This window comes from Orcinus orca, chromosome 9, assembly GCF_937001465.1.
Source record: "Orcinus orca chromosome 9, mOrcOrc1.1, whole genome shotgun sequence".
Classification (NCBI taxonomy): Eukaryota; Metazoa; Chordata; class Mammalia; order Artiodactyla; family Delphinidae; genus Orcinus; species Orcinus orca.
Window position 1 is genome coordinate 43,929,317 of NC_064567.1, and position 21,314 is coordinate 43,950,630.

At 42.5% G+C, this 21,314-nt stretch overlaps 2 protein-coding genes across 5 annotated transcripts in view; one reads left to right on the top strand and one right to left on the bottom strand.

Annotated features, from left to right (window-relative positions):
* Positions 1–21,314, top strand: part of LOC117201351 (retinitis pigmentosa 9 protein-like) — a 207,397-nt gene that overhangs the window by 6,068 nt on the left and 180,015 nt on the right. The window lies entirely within an intron of this gene.
* LOC125965314 (uncharacterized) lies at positions 9,767–19,516 on the bottom strand. 2 transcript variants are annotated; one of them, XR_007479050.1, is made up of 3 exons: positions 19,463–19,516; positions 12,557–12,652; positions 9,767–11,904 (listed from the first exon to the last, which is right to left on the bottom strand). XR_007479050.1 is itself a non-coding variant. In XM_049714466.1 (2 exons), exon 1 carries the CDS (start codon positions 16,622–16,624, stop codon positions 15,146–15,148), a length of 1,479 nt encoding a protein of 492 aa, XP_049570423.1. In that variant the 5' UTR covers positions 16,625–16,802; the 3' UTR covers positions 9,767–11,904; positions 12,557–15,145. The 2 variants fall into 2 exon arrangements, 1 of the variants encoding a protein (XP_049570423.1); XM_049714466.1 differs by lacking the exon at positions 19,463–19,516 and having other exon boundaries at positions 12,557–16,802.

Consider the following 21,314-nt stretch of genomic DNA (forward strand, 5'->3'; position numbering starts at 1 on the left):
AAAATATACTTTGTATGGTTTGAATCCTTATTTTATTTTATTTTTAAGTACTTATTTTATTTACTTATTTGGTTGTGCTGGGTTTTATTTGTGGCAGGTGGGCTCCTTAGTTGTGGCTCACCAGCTCCTTTAGTTGTGGCATGTGTGCTCCTTAGTTGCGGCACGTGGTCTCCTTAGTTGCAACTTGCAGGCTCCTTAGTTGTGGCACGCATGTGGGATCTAGTTCCCTGACCAGGGATCGAAACCGGGCCCCCTGAATTGGGAGCGCGGAGTCTTAACCACTGCGCCACCAGGGAAGTCCTGGTTTGAATCCTTTTAAATTTATTAATTCTTGTTTTATAGCCTAGCCTATGCTCTATTCTGGATAATGTTCCATGTGGGATTCAAATAAATGTGTATTCTGTTCTTTTGGGGTGGTCAGATGTTCTACAGATATCTGTGAGGTCTAGTTGGTTTATAGTATTGTTGAAGTCTTCTATTTCATTGTTGATATTCTCTCTAGTTGTTTTGTCCATTGTGGAATATTGAAGTCTCTAATTATTATTGTTGCATTATCTAGTTTTCCCTTCAGTTCTGTCCATTTGTGCTGCATCTATTTGGAACTTTGTTGTTAGGTGCATATATGTTTATAAGTGTTATATCCTCTTGATGGATTGACCCTTATATCATTGTAAAATGTCAATATTTGTCTCTTGTAACAATTTTTGCCTTTGAGTCTGTTTTCTCTAATATTAGTATAGCCACTCCAGCTCTCTTTCAGTTAGATTTTTAAACTGAACTTTATATTATTTATTGAGATCTTTGTTCTTTTCTAATGTTGGTATTTAAAGCTATAAATTTCCTGTAAACACTGCTTTATTTGTATCTCTTTTCATCCTCTTACTTTCAGTTTACTTTTGTCTTTGAATCTAAAGTTTGTTTTACTTGGAAAACATTTTTTTATCCATTCTGCCAATACCTGCCTTTTGATTTTCATTCAGATTAATGCTAATGTAATTTCAATAGAATACAGAAACTTTGTTCCTATACAGCTTCATTCTCTCCCCCTCCTTTGTGATAATATTGTCATATAAATTACATTTTTATATATTATAAGCTCATCATCACTGTTTTATAATTATTTCTCTATGTAGTTGTTTTAAAATGAGATAGGAGAATAAAAGAATTACAATAAATGTATTTATACTGTCTTTTATAATTATGTTTGTAGTTACCTTTACTGGTGCTGTGTATTTCATGTGGATTTGAGTAACTGCTTAGTATCCTTTCATCATTTCAGCTTTGTTATTTTTTGTAAGGCAAGTCCATTAGCAATAAATTTTCAGAGTTTGTTTATCTGAACTTTAAGTTCCCTTTTATTTCTGAAGGATAATTTTGCTGGCTGTAGAATTCTTGCTTAATAGTCTTTCTTTCAGCACTTTGAATGTGTTATTCTACTGCCTTCTGGTCTCCATGGTTTGTGATAAGAAGTCATCTGATAATCTCATTGAGGATTGCTTATATGTGATGAGTTGTTTTTCTTTCATTGCTTTTAAAATTTTCTTGTTATCCTTCGCTTTTTAACAGTTTGCCTATGATGGATCTCTTTGAACTCATTCTACTTGGAGTTCATTGAGCTTCATGGATTTGTAGATTAATGTTTTTCATCAAATTGGGGAAGTTTTTGGCCATTATTTTTTCAAACATTCTACACTCTCTAGCACTCCTTTCTTTCTGAGATTTTCTTTATGCGTATGCTGTGAATTTTGATGGTATCCCACAGGTCTCTGAGACTCTGGCCAGCTTTCTTCATTCTTTTTTCTTTCTGTTCCTCAGACTGGATAATCTCAGTTGTTACCTATCTTCAGGTTTGCTTATTCTTTGTTCTGCCATCTTAAATCTGCTGTTAAGACCTTCCAGTTAATTTTTCAGTTTGATTATTGTGCTTTTCAACTCCAGAATTTCTTTTTTGTTTATTTTTATAATTTGTATCCCTTTATTAATAATTTCCATCTGTTATGACATCACTTTCATACTTTTCTTTAATTCTTTAGGCATAACTTTAGTTCTTTGAACTTATTTATAATAGCTGATTTAAAGTCTTTGTCTAGTAAGTCCAGTATCTGGACTTGCTGTTGCTTTGTGTGTTCTGCAATTTTTTGGTGAAAACTGCCCATTTTAGATAATATAAGGTGGTCTGGAAATCAGATTCTCCCTTCTACCCAGGTTTTGTTATTGTTCCTTTTTGTATTTTTAGTGACTTTCCTAACTAATTCTGTAAGTCTGTATTCCCTGTAGTGTATGGCCACTGAAGTCTCCTCTGTTAGCTTAGAGGTCAGCGAATAATACGACAGAGATTTCCTTAAGTGCATTGATCTAAGAAGCCTTCTACCCTTTGCCAAGAGGTTATATGTGTGTGTTAAGACAAACCTGAAATGCTCATGTGGTTTGGTTTACATGTCTGCCTTAGCCTTTAGTGCCTGCTTGCACAGAGCCTTAACAGTGAGTCAGAAGTGAAAAAAAAAGGCCTTCTCAGGCCTTTACTATGCATGCACACAGCCTTACACATGTGTATAGTCTTCTAGCTTCCCGGAATTATGTCAGAATTTTTGAGAGCCCTCTATGGACATCTCATTCCCCAGATCTTCCTTTTAAACTTTTGGCTGGGCTCTCGTTTACCCAGTGATATCACAGCCATAATAAGCTGTGATGTTAAACAATTGCAAGTGACTATTTTTGACAAATATCCTGGGGTAGGGCTTTTTCTGTAGAGCAAACTGCATGACTGGTCAGATAGCAATGATATCCTGCCAGCATGGCTCTGTGCTCTGAAGTCAGGGCTTTTTGAGGTGCTCAAAATCCAGTCTTCCCTCTTCAGTGGGTGTGACACTGCTGCTTTTCACAGCTGTCATAGTTGCAGGGCTGCTTGTTTTTAAGACTGTTGTGTAAGTAGGGGTTGGGAGTGAGCCCAGTTAAAACACCAGAAATCCTGCTGTTCCTACCAAGGCTCAGCAGGGTTTCTTTAATTAATACTCTTTAGATTGTGGCAAGCCTTTGGTTAATTTTCAAGGTTTCAGACAACTTGATTTGGAAAAATTTGCAACTATTTCCAATGCTTCTATGGAGGAACAGATTTATGGAGGTTGTTACTTGGCCCTTCTTGAGATATTTCCTGGATTATTCCTTTTGAAAAGAATTCTCTTGTCATTTTTATAGAATCTCAGGAAGGAAATGAAAGGAGACAAATGTGTTTAGTCTGTCATCTTTACCCAGAAGTCTATGGCTTTTTTTTAAAGTTTGAAAACCACTGCTCTGTTTGATGAGGTGGTTAGTTGCATTTCACTTAGTATTTTATAGTTATTTGCATGGACTTGGAAAATAAAAGTTTGGGTTGGGACCAGATCCAGTTTTACCAAGAAGTAAATGAAGCTTAAGTTTCAGGGCCCCTCACTTGTGTCTTTCAAAGACCTGCAGGGACCATAGTGATGTGTTGATTATGGTCATAGGATTTTGTAAAATTTGCCAAGGCAAGATTTTTGTTTTTCCTAAAGAGCCCCCTCCATCCCCACCCCCACCGAATAATTTAAGCTCAGGCACCACAAAACTTGGACTCATTCCAAACAAGATATATATATATATATATATATATATATATATACACACACACACACACACACATATGCATACTTTTAGTGATTGTAGTACTATCTAGAACAGTGGTTCTCAAACTTTAATATGTCTACACATCACCAATAAGTCTTTTGAACTCCAAGTATGGGTCAGTGTTTCTGGGGCAGGCCTAATACTGTGCATTTCTACCAATCTCCCATGTGTTGTTGATTTTGCTTGTGCATGGACCACATTTTGAATAGTAAGGATCACCTTTCCTTTAAAGGTAGGAGGGTTTTGAACACAAAGAAAGACATTGGTTTGAAGGAGTGTTATCCTCCTTTCCTGAACTTTAGATGTTAGGAGAGATAAAGACAGGGACAGCTCAGAGGCAGTCAACAGAGAACCCCCAAACTTCATTGTTTTTCAATGGTTTCCTGAGATGCAGCTCTCAAAATTATGTTCCCATACAACCATTTTGTTTTTCACTTTCAGTACAGTATTCAATAAATTACATGAGAAATTCAACACTTTATTACAAAATAGGCTTTGTGTTAGATGATTTTGCCCAATTGTCGGCTAATGTAGGTGTTCTGAGTGCATTTAGGGTAGGCTAGGCTAAGCTATGATGTTCAGTAGTTTAGGTGTATTAAGTGCATTTTCAACTTATAGTATTTTCAACTTATGATGGGTTTATTGGGATGTAACCCCATCATAACTCAAGGAAGATCTGTAGTTTCCCTTTGTTTTTTAGGATTTTACATGGTTCATTCACTGATTGCATTTGCTTTTAGAATTGGAGTTTAATGAAGAAAAACTTTAATATGATCTACTGATCCTTTGTCTTCATTAAAGGAAACTGTGTTATCTTACAGAAATATTTCCTCTTTTCTTTGTTTTCAGGTTGATGCTGTAAACGATATGGTCACCGAACAGGCGACAAAGAATGCCCTTTTTTTTATCAAAGGCAACCAAAAGTTAGAACTGTTCAGAGTAGTAAGTAGAACCCCACCATATCAATTTACATTTATCAGAGATAGTGAATATCAGTTGATTAGGTACTAACAGTGAACTGCAAATTCACACAAAATACATTCCCAGAAGTCATTAGGCCAAAGTATCTGGTGTTAACTACATTTGTGTTAAATTACAGGCGTACCTCAGAGATGTTGCAGGTGTGGTTCTAGCAATATCTAGAACCTCAATAAAGCAAATACCACAATATAGTAAATGACATGAATTTTTAAATTTCCCAACACATATAAAAGTCATGTTTGCTCTATACTGTATTCTGTTAAATGTGCAATAGCATTCTGTCTAAAAAAATAAAGTACATAACTTAATCTAAAATACTTTCTTGCTAAAAAATGCTAACCATCATCTGAGCCTTCAGAGAGTTGTAGTACTAACATCAAAGATCACTGATCACAGATCGCCCTAACAAATGTAATTATAATGAAAAGTTTGAAATATTGTGAGAATTACCAAAATGTGACACAGTGACATGGTGTGAGCAAATACTGTTGGAAAAATGATGCTGATATACTTGCTCAACACAGTTGCCACAAACCTTCAATTTGTAAAAAACGTAGTATCTGCCAAGTACAATAAAGTGAAGTGCAGTAAAATGAGGCGTGCCTGTACAGTTGTGTGACAGATTAGTTCTTAACAAAAAACTTCTCATTAAGGTGTTATTCGCTTATACCTTGGGGATAGTGATTCTTTTTCTGAAGCAGACATTGTTATTTATTCAATCACTTTTTTTTAACTTATTGTATAAAAAAATCATGTTTCATAACTAAAATGAGGGTTTTAGTTTTCCAGGCTTTACCTGAAGATTATATGTCTTTAAACTATAAGCTAGAAGTGTATATATAAATTATATTTGCTCTTTACATGACAGTAAAATTATCTTTTCCTCACCTTATTTTAACAGAGTCATTTCCCAGGGGTGTAAATTCTCCATTCAGTAACTGCTTCTGTCAAGTGAAATATGTAGCTGTCTGGATGTACTGAGGTTATCAACATATATCAAACTGGAGTCAACAGACATTCTCCAGTTTTTGTTTTTTTTTTTTTAATTTTATTTTTTGGCTGCGTTGGGTCTTCATTGCTGTGCACGGGCTTTCTCTAGTTGTGGTCAGCAGGGGGCTACTCTTCGTTGTGGTGCGCAGGCTTCTTATTGCAGTGGCTTCTCTTTGTTGCAGAGCATGGGCTCTAGGCACACGGGCTTCAGTAGTTGCAGCATGCAGCCTCAGTAGTTGTAGCTCGCGGGCTCTCGAGTGCAGGCTCAGTAATTGTGGTGCGTGGGCTTAGTTGCTCTGTGGCATATGGGATCTTCCCAGACCAGGGATCGAACCTGTGTCCCCTGCGTTGGCAGGTGGATTCTTAACCACTGCGCCACCAGGGAAGCCCCATTCTCCAGTTTTTAAGACATTTTAAGATGTTGTGTTTTCATTTTAATAATCTGAAATAACTTATTTTGGATCAATCGTTCTACTTTTAGGTGGAATGACAATTTCTACAGATACTATAGAACATAGTTTGGCGATAAATCTCAAAAACTTTAAACATACTCATTTTGACTCAGAAATCCCACTTTAATTTACCTTAAGGATGTAAGAGAACATTAATATATACACAATTCTTTATGTATGTATAAGGATAGCTTTCATTATTATTTATGTGGTTAGAAAAATGGGAGCTAAAGAAAAATAGGAAACACCTTAATAGTCCAATATATCAACAGAAATTACTGTAACAGAAATTATTTAGCCATTAGGAATTGTGTTTTAGAAGAATGTGTAATATCATGGGAAAATGTTTATGAAAACACAACTGAAAAGTAATGGAGTTTTATATATAAATGGTATGATTATAATTTTTCATAAATTATGAATAACAATTTAAAAAGACCAGGGACTTCCCTGGTGGTCCAGTGGTAAAGAATCCGCCTTCCAATGCAGGGGATGCGGGTTTGATCCCTGGTCAGGGAGCTAAGATCCCACATGCCGCAGGGCAACTAAGCCTGCGCACTGCAACTACTGAGCCCACGTGCCTCAACTAGAGAGAGAAAAACCTGCACACCACCACTAGAGAGAAGCCCGTGCACCACAACGAGAGATCCTGCATGCCGCAACTGAAAATCCCACATGCCTCAACGAAGATCTCGTGTGCTGCAACTAAGAGCCAATGCGGGACTTCCCTGGTGGTGCAGTGGTTAAGAATCCGCCTGCCAATGCAGGGGACATGGGTTCAATCCCTGGTCCAGGAAGATCCCACATGCCATGGAGCAGCTAAGCCTGTGCGCCACAACTACTGAGCCTGTGCTTTAGAGCCCGCGAGCCACAACTACTGAAGCCCGAGTGCCTAGAACCCATGCAGTGCAGTGAAGAGTAGCCCCCACTCGCCGCAACTAGAGAAAGCAGCAACGAAGACCCGATCAAGCCAAAAATAAATTAAAAAAAAAAAAGACCCAATGCGGCCAATAAATAAAAAGAGAGACCAGGGAATTCCCTGGTGGTCCAGTGGTTAGGACTCGGCGCTTTCATTGCCGTGGGTGCAGGTTCAATCCCTGGTCAGGGAACTGAGATTCCACAAGCTGTGTGGTGCAGCCAAAAAAAAAAAAGAAAAAGAAAAAGACCGAATGTTAATATTACTGTTATCCCTGGGTAGTGAAGTAGTAGATTTTTTTTAAAAAATTTGATTTTCTGATAATATCTAAAATTTCTGTAATAAACATTTATTCTTTTTTAAAATGAGATAATTCAAATACCATAACATTTCCCATACGTGTTCTTATTTTTAAGTAATTCAAATCATTTAAAATTATCTATACCTCCAGTATACTTCCATACTTTGTTTGGGATACTTATATATTTTTGCATACCTATAAATGTTTCATTGTTATATATAATTTTATATTCACTTGTTTTTCTTAATACTATTTCTTGATCATGTATCCACATAGAACAAAGAGAATTGCCTCAATATTTCTTCCTTGAATAGTTTTTCATGATTCTGCCATCGTTTAATTCTTTATAAAGGATATTTAAATTATATACTGTATTTTTCTCTTTTTAAAAAATAGTTATTTATTTATTTATTTAGGCTGTGCTGGGTCTTAGTTGCGGCACACGGGATCTTCGTTACGGCATGTGGGATCTTTAGTTGTGGCATGCAGACTCTTAGTTGTGGCATGCACGTGGAATCTAGTTCCCCGACCAGGGATTGAACCCGGGCCCCCTGAATTGGGAGCGTGGAGTCTTATCCACCAGACCACCAGGGAAGTCCCTCTTTTTTTGACCACTCTGCGTGGCTTGCGGGATCCTAGTTCCCCGATCAGGGATCGAACCCAGGCCCTCCGCAATGAAAGCGTGGAGGCCTAACCACTGGGGAATTCCCTTCTGTATTTTTCTAATTGGAAAATTATTTTTACAGCTTCAGGGAGTTTGCAGTTCTGGTGACCCTTAGGAAGGATTAGAACGTTTGAACAACCAAACTGGAAAAGAATAACTGGCTTTTAGTAACAGGGATTTAATGTTTAATTAACTAACAACCCATGAAGCCTAACCCAACCTTAACCTTTTCTCACCCTTAAGGCACATGAAGATCCCATGTATGACATCATACGAGAGAATAAAAGACATGAAAAGGATGTAAGGTGAGGTTGTCCTGATGATAACAATATCCTCTTAAAGTCCAAAATTATATAAAGTTGGAAACAACCATTCCAATATTAGAGAAATGGTTTAATAAATATGGTATTTTAATTGTGAAATGTTAGGAGAGCAGGAGTAATCCCTGAAGAGGCCAGTATGTGGGGAATGAGCAGGACAGCCTGTTCTACTTGGGTTAACTTAAAGCAGTGGGCTTTGGGACTTCCCTGGTTGCACAGTGGTTAAGATGCAGGGGACATGGGTTCGATCCCTGGTCCAGGAAGATCCCACATGCCGCAGAGCAACTAAGTCTGTGCACCACAACTACTGAAGCCCGCGCGCCTAGATCCCGTGCTCCGCAACAAGAGAAGCCACCGCAGTGAGAAGCCCGTGCACTGCAACGAAGAGTAGCCCCCTCTCTCTGCAACTAGAGAAAGCCCGCACGCAGCAACGAAGACCCAGTGCAGCCAAAAATAAATAAATAAATTTAAAAAAGAACCGTTATTAAAATTTATTTAAAAAAAAAAAAAGCAGTGGGCTTCGCCGGCCTACATTCTGTGGTCCATCAGTTAAGCCTGTTATCTCCCTTGACTTGTGTTTTTTCTGCCCAGCTTACCCAAAAGAACCTCAAACCAAACTCCTCCTCCTCTGTTCTCATTTCCAGACTGCTGAGCCCATAAAGCTGTCAATCAAATTCCTTCATCCTAAAACCTCTTTCCTCAAACTCAGTACTCTCTACTATTAAGGAAGTCAAAAGAAGCCACCAGACCTCCCTTTACAGAGGTATCTTATCAGCCTGCCATCATGGTTGTGGTAGGCAAAATTGTAAAACAGCCCCAAGGTTTCCTACCCAAACCTATAGAACTGTTACTTTAAGGGATTTTACTCCCATGATTAGATTATGTTAAAAGATAGTTTGGCCTTTTAAGGGTGACTGTTTGGGTGATCTGAACCAAATCACAGGAGATTTTTCTTTTTTAAATAAATTTATTTTTTTTTATTTTGGGCTGCGTTGGGTCTTTGTTGCTGTGTGTGGGCTTTCTCTAGTTGTGGCGAGCGGGGGCTACTCTTTGTTGCGGTGCCCTGGCTTCTCTTGTGGAGCACCGGCTCTAGGCATGCGGGCTTCAGTAGTTGTGGCACACGGGCTTAGTTGCTCCACGGCACGTGGGATCTTCCTGGACCAGGGCTCGAACCCGTGTCCCCTGCGTTGGCAGGCGGGTTCTTAACCACTGCGCCACCAGGGATGCCCTCGCGTGAAAATTTTAAAACCAGAGTGTTTTTTCTGGCAGGTAGCAAAGTATGGCAGTGGTTCCCACAGAGATTTCTGCTCCAGTAAGTTTTGACTCTGTATCTGCCCATCTCTCCAATTTTGGGGTCAGCGGTTTGCCCTGTGACCTCAATTCTCTGACAGATTTAAGAAGATCTGATGATTAGTTTGTTCGGCTTTTTACTTGTTAGGACAGAGTGAAGACTTCTAATCTCTTTACATGCCAGACCAGAGACGGGAAGTTGATGGATATTGCTTTAAGCTACTACATTTGTGGTAATTAGTTCCTGCCCACATCTGGAAAATTCGTGAGGGCAGAGACCATCTCGTTTCATGTTGTAGTCTCACCTTCTAACACAATGTGTCACGCATGGTGGTGTTCAATGGGAATTTATTAAAAGTATGGTTACATTTTCCATTTGGAACATGATTTGGAAGTTATAGTGGATGCTGTATTGTGCCACTTGTATTTGCCTCCTAACCCCTACACCTGACTTCAGGACTGAAGTATTTATTCTCCCAACTGCTGGTTAACAGCTGACTTCAGGTAACAGTTGCAAATGACCTCCACTTTCCAGGGATTGGTTGTTCTTGCTTGAAGAGAGCTGCGCTATCCAAGGCCACGCCTCATTTCCAGGGGCATCCTGCATCACAGTGACTGGTCTATGCAGGGGTGTAAGATGTAGCCTCTTGCCCCAACTGGGACAATTCTGCAGGGTCATTACAGCTCATGAGCTCTCAGTGGGATTGGCCAAGGCCTTTGTTGTGCCTGCATCACACCCAAACTCCTGCTTAATCATGCTTTGTCCCCTCAGAGATGTTATTCCCTAAAGCATTCCCCATTAAATTTCTTGCACCCAAATCTCCATCTCAGAGTCTGGTCCTAAGGAACTCAACCTGCCACAGAGGTAAGATGGCAGGGAAGAAGAAGGGTAGGTGTGGTCAGGAATTATCGTTCATTTCAGACTCCATTTTCCAAATTTATACTTAGCTTTTCATCTCCCCTCTAGGGTAAAGGCGAGACTGGGAAGGATTACGGAACAGGAAAGTGTTCATTGGTACTCTCCTCTGTCTTTGTGCTTCCTCTTCCATATACTGGCATTATCAGTTTCCCCACCTTCTAGGGTCCAACCCACAAGGCCCAATTTGTTAATCTAATTAACACTAAGCCATTCATTCACAAATACCTGAATATATATGATGTCCCAGGATCTATACTCTTCCATGGGGATACTGCATTGGCTACACTAATCCATGGCCCTAAGGAATGAATACATGGTCTCCTTTGATGAGGGTAAGAATGTCACAAGTCTCATCTGTCATGTCATGAAATGGGCTATGAAAGTTAAGACACAGGTGCTACTAGAACACATAGGAGTGTCACATAATCCAGCCTCGGGTGGGGATAGGAGTGAGAGGTGTTTTCCTGGAGTATCTAAACAAAATCTTTAAGAAGGGGTTAAATAAAGTCATAGGTCTCATAAGACCAGCCTTGGAAACACTATCATCTTTTGCTTCTCATCTAAAAAAATGTAGTGCTTAATCACTTTTTACCATCTCCTTAATCCATTTTGAGGGATACTTGGTTAATAGAGGGAGTTAAAGGACATTTTTCTATAGGACATTTTCATCACAGGGTTACTTAGAAGCAGCATTGAGTGGACACATTGATATGTATCAAAATACTGTCCATACTGTCACCCAGAAAGCCTTTCTTGGAGGCACCCCCATCCTCTCACATATGCTCTGTTCTTTCAAATAACCGTGGGAGAGCCTCCAATCACATAAAAATCTTTTTAGCACATAGTCACAGACCTAACCTGCACCATTTATTGGGAGATTGGTTCTACAAATTGACCACCTAGGTCCTAGGTTCTTAGTATAAAGATCTTTTGTTTCCTAAAGCTTCCTTTATTCCTAAGGAGTCTACACTAGTTGAAAGCATAAAACATATGATTCTACAGGCCACCACTGGAAATATCCATCAGTGGACCTACTATGTTCCTGGCCTCCATTTATAAACAATGAGTTGGCATCCTTTCCGTCTTCAAGATGGTTCCTCTTTGTGGGGAATGCTTAATCTTTTTATTTTGTCCTCAAATCCACCATCCTTTTCTCCTTATCTAAAGGTCCTTGGAGATTACAAGACAAAACTATTCATGACAGATGGTGCTGTCATGAGTGATGTGGCCACTATGAGAGAAGAAAATGCTTAAGAATCACACACTTGTGCAATTCAATTTATTTGCTGTTTTACAACTTATATTTCCAAAGGCTTTACAATGTCACATTTTCTTGTTTTTTGATACAATGCTTTAATAGTTCAGTCAAGAGAGATATATGATGCAATATTTAGCTCTTCCTTGAAGCTGGAACTCAGCAATTTATTTCCTGTGAAATAATAATGGAATACATTTCCTTAAATTGGTGTGTAACAGACTCAAGATGTTATACAGACAATCATTACCAATATCTTTAGTTTCCATTTTTAGGATAAAGCCAAAGGTCTTGACATTTTGCCTGAGCTTAGTTATCAGTCTTCCCTTTATGACCATTGCAGGGCAGAAATGGCCTTTAAGGGGCCATCAAGCCACTGCTCCAGGACCAGGGCTTGAGGTGAGGCAGGGTTACCCAATGCCAAGACTCTGTGTAGGGAAGCCTGTCAAGCTACTGCCCCTTAAGGGAGATGCTAAGCTTCCAGTACCCAGCTCTAAGCTGGGACACTAAGAGTGACACTGCCAGGATCACTTACAAAATCCCATTTTAACCCACGACATACTACCATTAACAGATCGGGAGTTAAGTGTGAAAGCCAGCTTAAAAATAACATTCCACAGAATTGAAAGGCTTTGGCTCTAATCCTGTCAGGTAGGGCCTTTTTTACAAGGTATGTCTGTTACCTGGGTAGAACTCTGCCGTTTGTCATTGCCCATAAGCAGTGTTAGCTTTGAAGGGCAGACCAGGCACCAAGTAGGAAACCCCAAACAAATAAAGTCCAAAAAGCAAATCATAAGACGAACTGGACACAGGACACATAACCAACCTCTAGAGCTGCTGGGTATTTCCTAAACTTTATAGCATCTGCCTCGAATCTCTGTTACTTTGTAGGGGAACTTGGTTTTTGATCTCTCACAGTTACCTGAGGGAAGAAGTGATTCATACATTAAATAATCCAAATTGCTTAAAAACCAAAAGGAAAAAATAAATCAAAAACACATCTTTCAAGAAATTGACCTGTTTTTCATGATACTATTCTATATCATTCTGTAGTTCTTGGCAGCAAAAAATATCATTGGCAAAAATAATAACAGACAATTTATAGAAGAGAGACTTCAGCCTGGAAATTAAAATCTTGACTGTGTGACCTGGAGTAAACTGAAGTTCCCACTATCTTCACAGGACGACTCGGTCAGACTTTTTTTTTTCCGGCTGCACCGTGCGGCTTGCAGGATCTTAGTTCCCCGATTAGGGATCAAACCCTGGCCCTCGGCACTGAAAGCAAGGAGTCCTAACCACTGGACCACCAGGGAATTCCCCAGACTTTCTTTCAGACATGGCCAAAGAAGAAAAGTGCTAAAAACTACTCAACTACAATATTAAGAAGGGGGAGAGGGAGTAAATTTATAACCAATGTTATTACCCAAAATAGAAGATTCATACACGCTCTGATGGGAAATGACATGGGAATTCAGAAGCAGATAAGACTTTGAGAAGGCTAAAGGTAAAGTTGCCGGTGTTTTAGTTTATTCATTTTACAATGTTAGACATCGTGATCTAGGGCTCACACACATCTGGAATGGTCCCATTCATTATGGAGCTTACACAGCGCTTCTTTCTTATGTATGAGGGGTCTCTAAGCACAGTGGTCCAGAACAGTCTCTCTTGCCATCTTTTATAAGCAGGGACTAAACATACCAAAGCCAAAAAACTCTGCTCATATTGTAAAGTCACCCTATTTTTAAAAACCCCTTCCAAATTACTGAGCATGAAACGAAGTCATGACAACAGCCAAGAGTTAAGATGTGACAATACCCCAACTTTTCAGTGGAAGTGGTAGGCATAAATATGTCAAGTCTAAAGGTTCTGGGACTAAGACTGGAACTTATTTAAACTTCCCTGGGGCTCTTATGCATCCCATTCTTCACTTACCTGCTTTGCTTCATTCTTTGTACCCCAGAGGTAATCATCTCCAAAAGCTCTCCTTTGGGCCCGCCCACCCTCCCCACTCCTGTCAGCTGTGCCCCCGCCAGTCACAGGATGGTCCAAACTCAAGTTTCAACCAGGTGTGGGGAGGCTGCTAGTCCAGTCCCTCAATCTCACCACTTTATGCCCCTCCCACCATAACCCACACAGCAAAGCAAAACAACTTCTCTTCCCAAGTTAACTCTGTTCCATGGATGTTACCATTTTTTTGGATGTACTCAAGTTCAAACTCCAGCCCTTTCTTAAAGATTCAATTGCATTAGTCCTCTCAGATGTCTCTATCTCTTTTTTTTTTTTGTATACATAGTTGTTAAGCAGTTTAAATTTTATTGACCTCCTGGTTTTTTTAAAAAAGTTAAATTTAAGGTCACACCTCTAAGTTTGATGCACTCTATACAGATCGTGTAGAGTATGACTGTGAAGAGATACAAATTAGTCCATGTGGAAAAAGATTTACTAGAGTACAGAATCATTTTCATAAATACATGTCTCTATCTCATACTCCCATGTGAGTCAGGACCCTCACCACTTTGTTGATTTATTGGGTTGCCAAAAAGTTCGTTCGGGTTTTCTGTAAGATGTTATGGTACTTTTTGGCCAACCCAGTACAACACTTTTTGTTGAATAAAACTGGTTTGGGGGGACTTCCCCGGCGGTCCAGTGGTTAAGATTCCACCTTCCAATGCAGGGGGCCTGGGTTCAATTCCTGATCGGGGAACTAAGATCCCACATACCACAGAGCCAAAAAATAAAATTAAAACAAACAAAATGGTTTTCAGCCATATAGGCACTCTTCACTCTAATTTCTCCTATAAAATACTGCTGGTTGAAATTCCTACGGCACATTTGTCTCATTTCTCTACTCAACCTGGATTAGCCCCTTATTGCCTACAGGATAAAAATCTATAAGTGAAGAAAAACACTACTAGTTTACCCCATTCTCCTTGGTCTATTTCCCAATTCCTCACAAGCCTTCCCTCTGGCAGGATGGTCTCGAGAGGAATCCTGCCAGGGCTGCCCATTTGAGCTCACGCTACTGTCTCCATTCCCACTCCAAACTTGCTCTTTTGTCTCCGAACCACAGAACCTAAAACTGTGTCGAAATTCTCTGCCTCCACATAGACTGCCCATTCTCAGCAATCCAGCTAGACTGATGTCCTCCTGACTATCTCAGCCCAACTCTCCTTACCGCCACCATCCAAATCTTTATAATCTACTATAGCACTTTGTTTCAAATTACATTGCAGTTTCCTAGAATGCAGGAATTCTAACTTGGGATTTTCTTTGCAAATCCTATGAATATGGGTACCTACAGCTTAAGTGACAACATACTTTCAAAACAGAGAAATGCTATTGATTCACAGCTGCCTTTGCATCCAGGACTTGGTATGGAACCGCCACAGACAACCAGATAGGATGAACCCACTAGTCACTTACATTCCAATGGTTTGTGAGAGGCTCTCCTGGACTCCAGTCCCTCTGGCTTGGGCATAGTGTGTTTTCTTCGGAGGGTGACACCAGTACTTTCACAGCCATCCTGTCGTTTCAACTGGTAAACCACAGGGACTAAGTGCTCATATTCACCACCAGCTTGTAATAACCTGTACTTATTTCTGGTGGGCCAAACCATAAGTTGGGGAGGGACAGAGCACTCAGGTGGCATCCTGATTATCCTTCCAGCCTTCAGATAAGACCTTCCTTTGGAAGATGTCAGAGGGCCCTGTGGACTCACTTCTTCAAGGAGGCATTCTGCCTCATGCATTCCATCTTCAGCTTCCAACTCAGAGTCTTCTGAATCCTCAGGAAGCACGATGGTCAAGGCAGCGCTTTTCTGCAGCAAATAGGCTGTCTTAACATTTGAGGCGCTGCTCAGGTCTTTCAGCTTCCTGCCCTTCACAGTCTTTCTAGTCTCCGCACACCTTTTCAAGTTCTCTTTATGCACCTCCCCAATCTCATCATTCACCATCACTTCATCTTTGTCTGCACTTAATTCCCTATTTGTGACTGGCTTTCTCCATGACCCTTTGGTTTTGCAGTCTGGTGAGGCCCCTTCATCTCTGCAGGGCATTTGCTGGGGGGATTTCTCTACCTGTGCTTCATACCAACTCATGTCGCACTGGATGCCCTCTTCTACTTTGGTAAACTGGGCCGACCAGGTAGGGGAGGGAACGCGCCCCTCGCAGCCATTGTTCTCTACCTCACCAACTTCATCCTGGTTCCTGCTCCCCACTGACAGCTGCTCTGCTCCCTTTCTCCCACTTCCTGGTGAAGACTCAGGGGAATTCTCAGACTGTACCTCATACCACCAACTCATATCGCATTGGGTGGCCTGACCTACTTTGTTGAACTGGGCCAACCAGGTAGCGGATGGAACACCCCCCTCAGGGTAGCTATTGCTCTCTACCTCTTCCTCTCCACGCACATTCTCAGGGGAGCCATGGCTCCCACGACTGTTCTCTGGCATGCTTTCCCCTGCAGTAAGGAGCTCCTGAGATGCTGAATGTAGGCTCGGGTCTTTTACTGCTTCCATGCTGGCACAGGGTGGCCCTTCCTGATGCAGCTTGTTGATGTCTCCAGGAGACGGGTACAGTTTTGAGTTCAGGCTATTCTGGATCTCATCCCTGCCAGGTGGAGGTGGTGGGTTTTGGGAAACAGCTGCATATCCCTTCTTTTCTTCACCCAAGTTCATCTCCATGATAGATCCTGACTTAAACATCTCATGTCTTACAACATCAAGACACTGCTCTGACTGGACAGCTCTGTGTTCATCTGTATATGCAATGCAGTCTCCACCCTCATGAGGGTTACAGAGCACACCTCTACTTTCCCAGGAACTCTGTGAAATCCCATTGTGCTGCAGTATGTTCTCTGGCATGGCTTTACCATAAGCCACATCATACAAACCCATAGTTTCTTTCAATGATTTCCAGAATTTTATTATAGAGGATCCTTTGCCCTGTACTAGCCTCCTTTGCTCTTTCTCGGATACACAGATTCCTTGAGGTGCATCTCTATGCAGAGTGTTATTAGAAGGGCTCTTGCTACGTAGCTCCCTCTTCTGGGCAACAGAAGTCAAAGCCCCATCTGTTTCTTGATGAATGTTGTCAGTTTCAATGTCAATATTAGTAGCAGGGATACTGGTCACCCTTCCTGTGTCATGGCTGTCGCCTTCTGCGTGCATGTCTTGTTTTTCTCTCATGTTTTCAGCCTGTTGAGGTTCAGTCTGTGTGTGTTTCGTTTTCATTTTTTTCCCACAGCCACCATATTCTCTGAACTGTGCCGTGTTATAAAACATAGGGACTATGGGTCTTCGGTTAAGAGTAGTGGGCAACGGGGACTGAGGGATGAGGAAGCTGGGATACTCATTGAGCACCACAGGATATGGAAAATACAGACTTCCATTTCTCAAACCTAGGAAGAGAAAGGCATAGCCATTTTGTCTCCTGTGGCCAGTCACAACATTCAGCCAGAACACCTGTACAGCCACACCAATGGTTAAAATATTGAGTTTTCTCTATGTCAGTTGGTAAAGGCCCCCAGTTCCTCCCTGGACATCCACAGGAGTCAACCAGTGAAGGAGCAATGACTAGAACAGTGGGGCCTCCAGAACCCTTCTTCACACTAGAACAGCACTACAGTAGGCATCTGTTCCAACTGGTTGGTTCCCAAGCCATCAGTTGGTCAGCATATTAAGAATAGCACCCCCTACTTTGTAGCCTTTTAAAAGAGACCAAGCACATACCAGGCATAACTCAGGCTTGTCATGGTTGCAAAAAGAATATCAGGCCTTACAGAGCAAGAGGGAACAAAAGTTCTTTGGATTTAAAATCCTTTCTAAGCCTATGTGTTCAGCCCTATTCATTCACACACACACACACATCTTCCCCCATTTCCACTCTAGGGATAACCACTGCAGTGGTGTCAATAATGCCAGACATATTTCTCCCAAACAAATATATTTTGGGGAAAGGCATTTGACTTTGCAAGACAGATTTGTACAACTGACAAATGAAGCTAAGGTAAAACTTCTAACTATATAAAAGAAGGAACAGTCATATTCCAATCAGTGTTCATGAAGCAATTTAGCCAATATTGTGCAGTAGATCTTATGAACCCAGTTTCACTGTTGAGGAAGGTATCAGTGTGCCTCTAGTACTTGGCTAAGATACCTCTAGTATATTTGTATAACCATATGCATATGGGTATTTTCCTTTATTGAAGGAAAAGGAAATCTCAGCTTGGGTTTCAACATTGTCCTAAGAGGTTAGAAGCCACAGAAGAAAGTTCATCTAACTACAGAGACAGATAACTTCAAAGCCAGTCCATGGAGAGTCAGGTTTGGAACTCTTGTTGAAACTACTGGAAGAGTGGGCTCTTCTCTTGGATCACTAGCCATAGAATCATTACAGGCCTGGAAATGCTGTGCTGACAGGCCAACACAGAGAAAGTCAAAACCTAGAAATAGAGGGAAATAGACTAAAAAAACGGATTATGTGTTTTGAGCTCCCATCTAGCCAAACAAAAGTGGCTTCACTCTTGGAATTCTATACATTCCTTTTTTCACTAAAATATGAATTATGTTGCAATTAAAAATACAAATTTTCTTCCTACTCCCAGCACCATCCACTTGAATTCCCCTAAACCACAACTATAAAGGATAAATAATTGAAACCTTAAGCTGAATGGTGTGGAAAAACCACAGAGGTATAGCATCTCAACCTGTTAATTCAAAGAATGTTTAAGATACAATATAAATTGCGTTCTCTCAGAACTTCCTACACTCTGTACTCACACAATTCCTGTCTCTGCACCATTTCAAAATAGCATTTCAATGTCTGTACTAATTAGGGAATCTCCAGAGAAACAGAGCCAAGAGTTTATATACGGTAAGATTTCTTGAAGGAGCTGGCTTATGTGGAGGTGCTAGTCCAACATCTGGCAGGTAGAGGCACAGTGAAGAATTGTAGGTCACAGGCCATATGCTGGCACAGGTCCCTGTTGCTCAGAATGAGACTACTATTCAGCTGGCAACAGTGGTGAATTCAGAAGCTCTCCTTATCACACCTAGTTTTCTACCTGGAAAAGCTGCATAATATTTACAACATGCTTTATCTCCAGCAGGATACTCAGAAGAGCAAGTTTAACATTATCTTTCCTACTTGGAGAGGTGAGATGGGAGAATCACCCCATGGATCCTCCTGCCTGCTTAAAGCCCCCTCCCCCATGTACTGAATGAAACGCTATATGTCTACCTTCCAAACATTTTCAAGTCTTGCTTGTCATCTTCCTCCAACATACTTTTCTGACATCACCATAATAGCTTTTAGAATCTTTTAGGCCATGTCGAAAAATTACAGGGACTAGGAGCACTAAGGCACCTCTGGCCTCACACACGAGGGGACTTTGGTTGGATTACTCTGTGACCCTGGGCCAGTCACTGACTGGGAGCCTCAGCTCCCTCATCTGGGGAGCAAGGATAGCAACAATACCTAGCTCATGGGCTGCTGAGGTCAATGAGAGAACCTATTTCTAGCATTTAGCAGAGTAACTGGCATATAGCTAGAATTCGAATGTTTCCTATTAACCTGAACAACAAACACTGCCCCATGCGCTGCTACAGTCTCTCTGGTGTGAGCACAGGGTGAGGAAAGGGCGGTAATGGACGCAGGTGTTAGAAACCTTCAGGCTTTGGCTCAGGGAGGGTCCCTAATCCCACTGAACCTCTTTGGGGATTCAGATTCCTTACCTGCCCCAGGAATGGAGAACGGATTATAGACAGCATTCTGGTACCAGGGACCCAGGTGAAGCTGCTGGGCCACGGGGTGCACATAAAAGAAAGGTCTGGAGTTACTGCCCTCAAAATTGTCGTTGTTTCCTGAAGAGTTCATTTCCCAGGCTGAAAAGCAGGTGTTTGTAGTTAGCAAAGGACAGCCGTACTCTGCCCTGTAAAGTGCTGTGAAGGAAGAAAGTCGTCCTCGTCCCCCATCAGAACTGGGAGCCTGGGTGGAGGTCCCTTACCTTCTCTTCCCGCTCGCCTGGGATGGGGACACGCGGGGGCTGCCCTGCGTGCGTTTCGACCAGGGGAGCAGCGCCCAGAGGCCCGAGCCCGCGTCGTGCTGAGCAAGTCTGGCTCCCCAGGCAGGAGCACCGTAGGGAGATGAGGCCTTGGAGGCGCGGGGTACCTAGTGCCGGGCGCCAAACGCCAGGGGCCGCGCCCCGCGGCTGCACTGGGAGATGCGGCCTAGGCCTCGGCTGCACCGCCCTTGTCCGCAGCCTCTCCAGCCTGCCCCCCAGCCTCCACCCGGGCCGAACCCCTCCTCAGTCCGGGAGTCCAGGCCCCCGGCTCCGCGTCTCCTACCACACCCCTCCCCGCAGGCCAGTCTGTTCCCGCGACCTCCACACCCTGCACCCCCGCGCCCTGCAGGACCCGCGCTCGCGTTCGGGACACCAACCTGCTGCAGCTCGACGTCTGCGACTGGCAGCCTCTACGGTGGCTCACACGACCCGCACCGACCCGACCTCTGTAGCCAGGTGAATCTACGCTGCCGGTGGCCGAGGCTCCAGCCTTTATCTGGGCGGCTGGACGGCAACGTGCTGCCTCTTCCGCAGGCACCGCCCCTGGCGCATTCCCTCCCGCGCATGCGCCCTATCAGAGCTCGTAGGCCAGGTGGGTCGGATCGAAGGCGCTGGTAGAAGCCGTGGCTGAGACTTGGTGGAGGGGAGCGGCCCTGTGCACGCTGCTCCTGGGTGAACCCTAGTCCTCCCTTCTGCCCACCCTTGTGTGTGTGGGTGCCCTGGCCTAGACTCTTCTAGAGGACAAAGCCCTTCCCGTTCCCTTCGCTCTCCACGACTGTCCCGTCCTCTGAGTGTGTTGAGTGAGGTCGGGTCAGGCCGCTCCTCTGAGCTCCTGGTCTCCTCCTTCCTTGGGCCTAAAGCCGCTGACACTTAAGGAAGAGGAGGCTACTGCGGAGGAGCAGAGAGGAAGGAGGCCAACGTGGACGGAGGACAGACCTGAGAGGAGGAAGACTCACACAGGAGAGGTGAACAAGCGTGCTTAATGCTGCTGAGAGCAGCATCTCGCGGGGGCAGGGGCTTCGGCAATTAGGACGCTAGTGGTGGGGGGAAGTGGTGGGACAGGAAGGCGCTGGAAGTCTGTGGGATGATGGATGGGCAGTTAGAAGGGGTAAGCTGGCAAGTACAGAGTACTGTTTGTGTGTGAGTGGAAGGAAAGTCATAGGACAGTAGTGGAGGGGAGTCGTGGGGTTGTAAGGAGGATTGTGGATTTTGTTTTGTTTTTGAAAGGAAGGGATTGAGGTATATTTATCCTGGGATGGACTGACAGGGAGACGTTACTGGTAGTGGAGAGGGAAGGATGTTAGGACGATGTTCTGAGAATGGGAGGGTAGCCAAGGCTGGTTACAGTGCTTGGCCTTGGACAGAAGAAAGTCCTTGAGGTTGGAGGGAAATGAAATCCTGAAGGCAGGAATTTAAGTGCATTAGCGTCTGATGACCTTGTTATTACTATATTTTCAGTCAAGAGGGGTAGGAATAGTACTAACCATGTCTGCCATATTTCCCCATGGAATGGAAAGAGCAGT

What these genes read in the sequence shown, in the direction of transcription:
- LOC125965314 (XM_049714466.1), bottom strand. Translation starts at nt 16,624, where the DNA reads ATGGGTTTGTATGATGTGGCTTATGGTAAAGCCATGCCAGAGAACATA.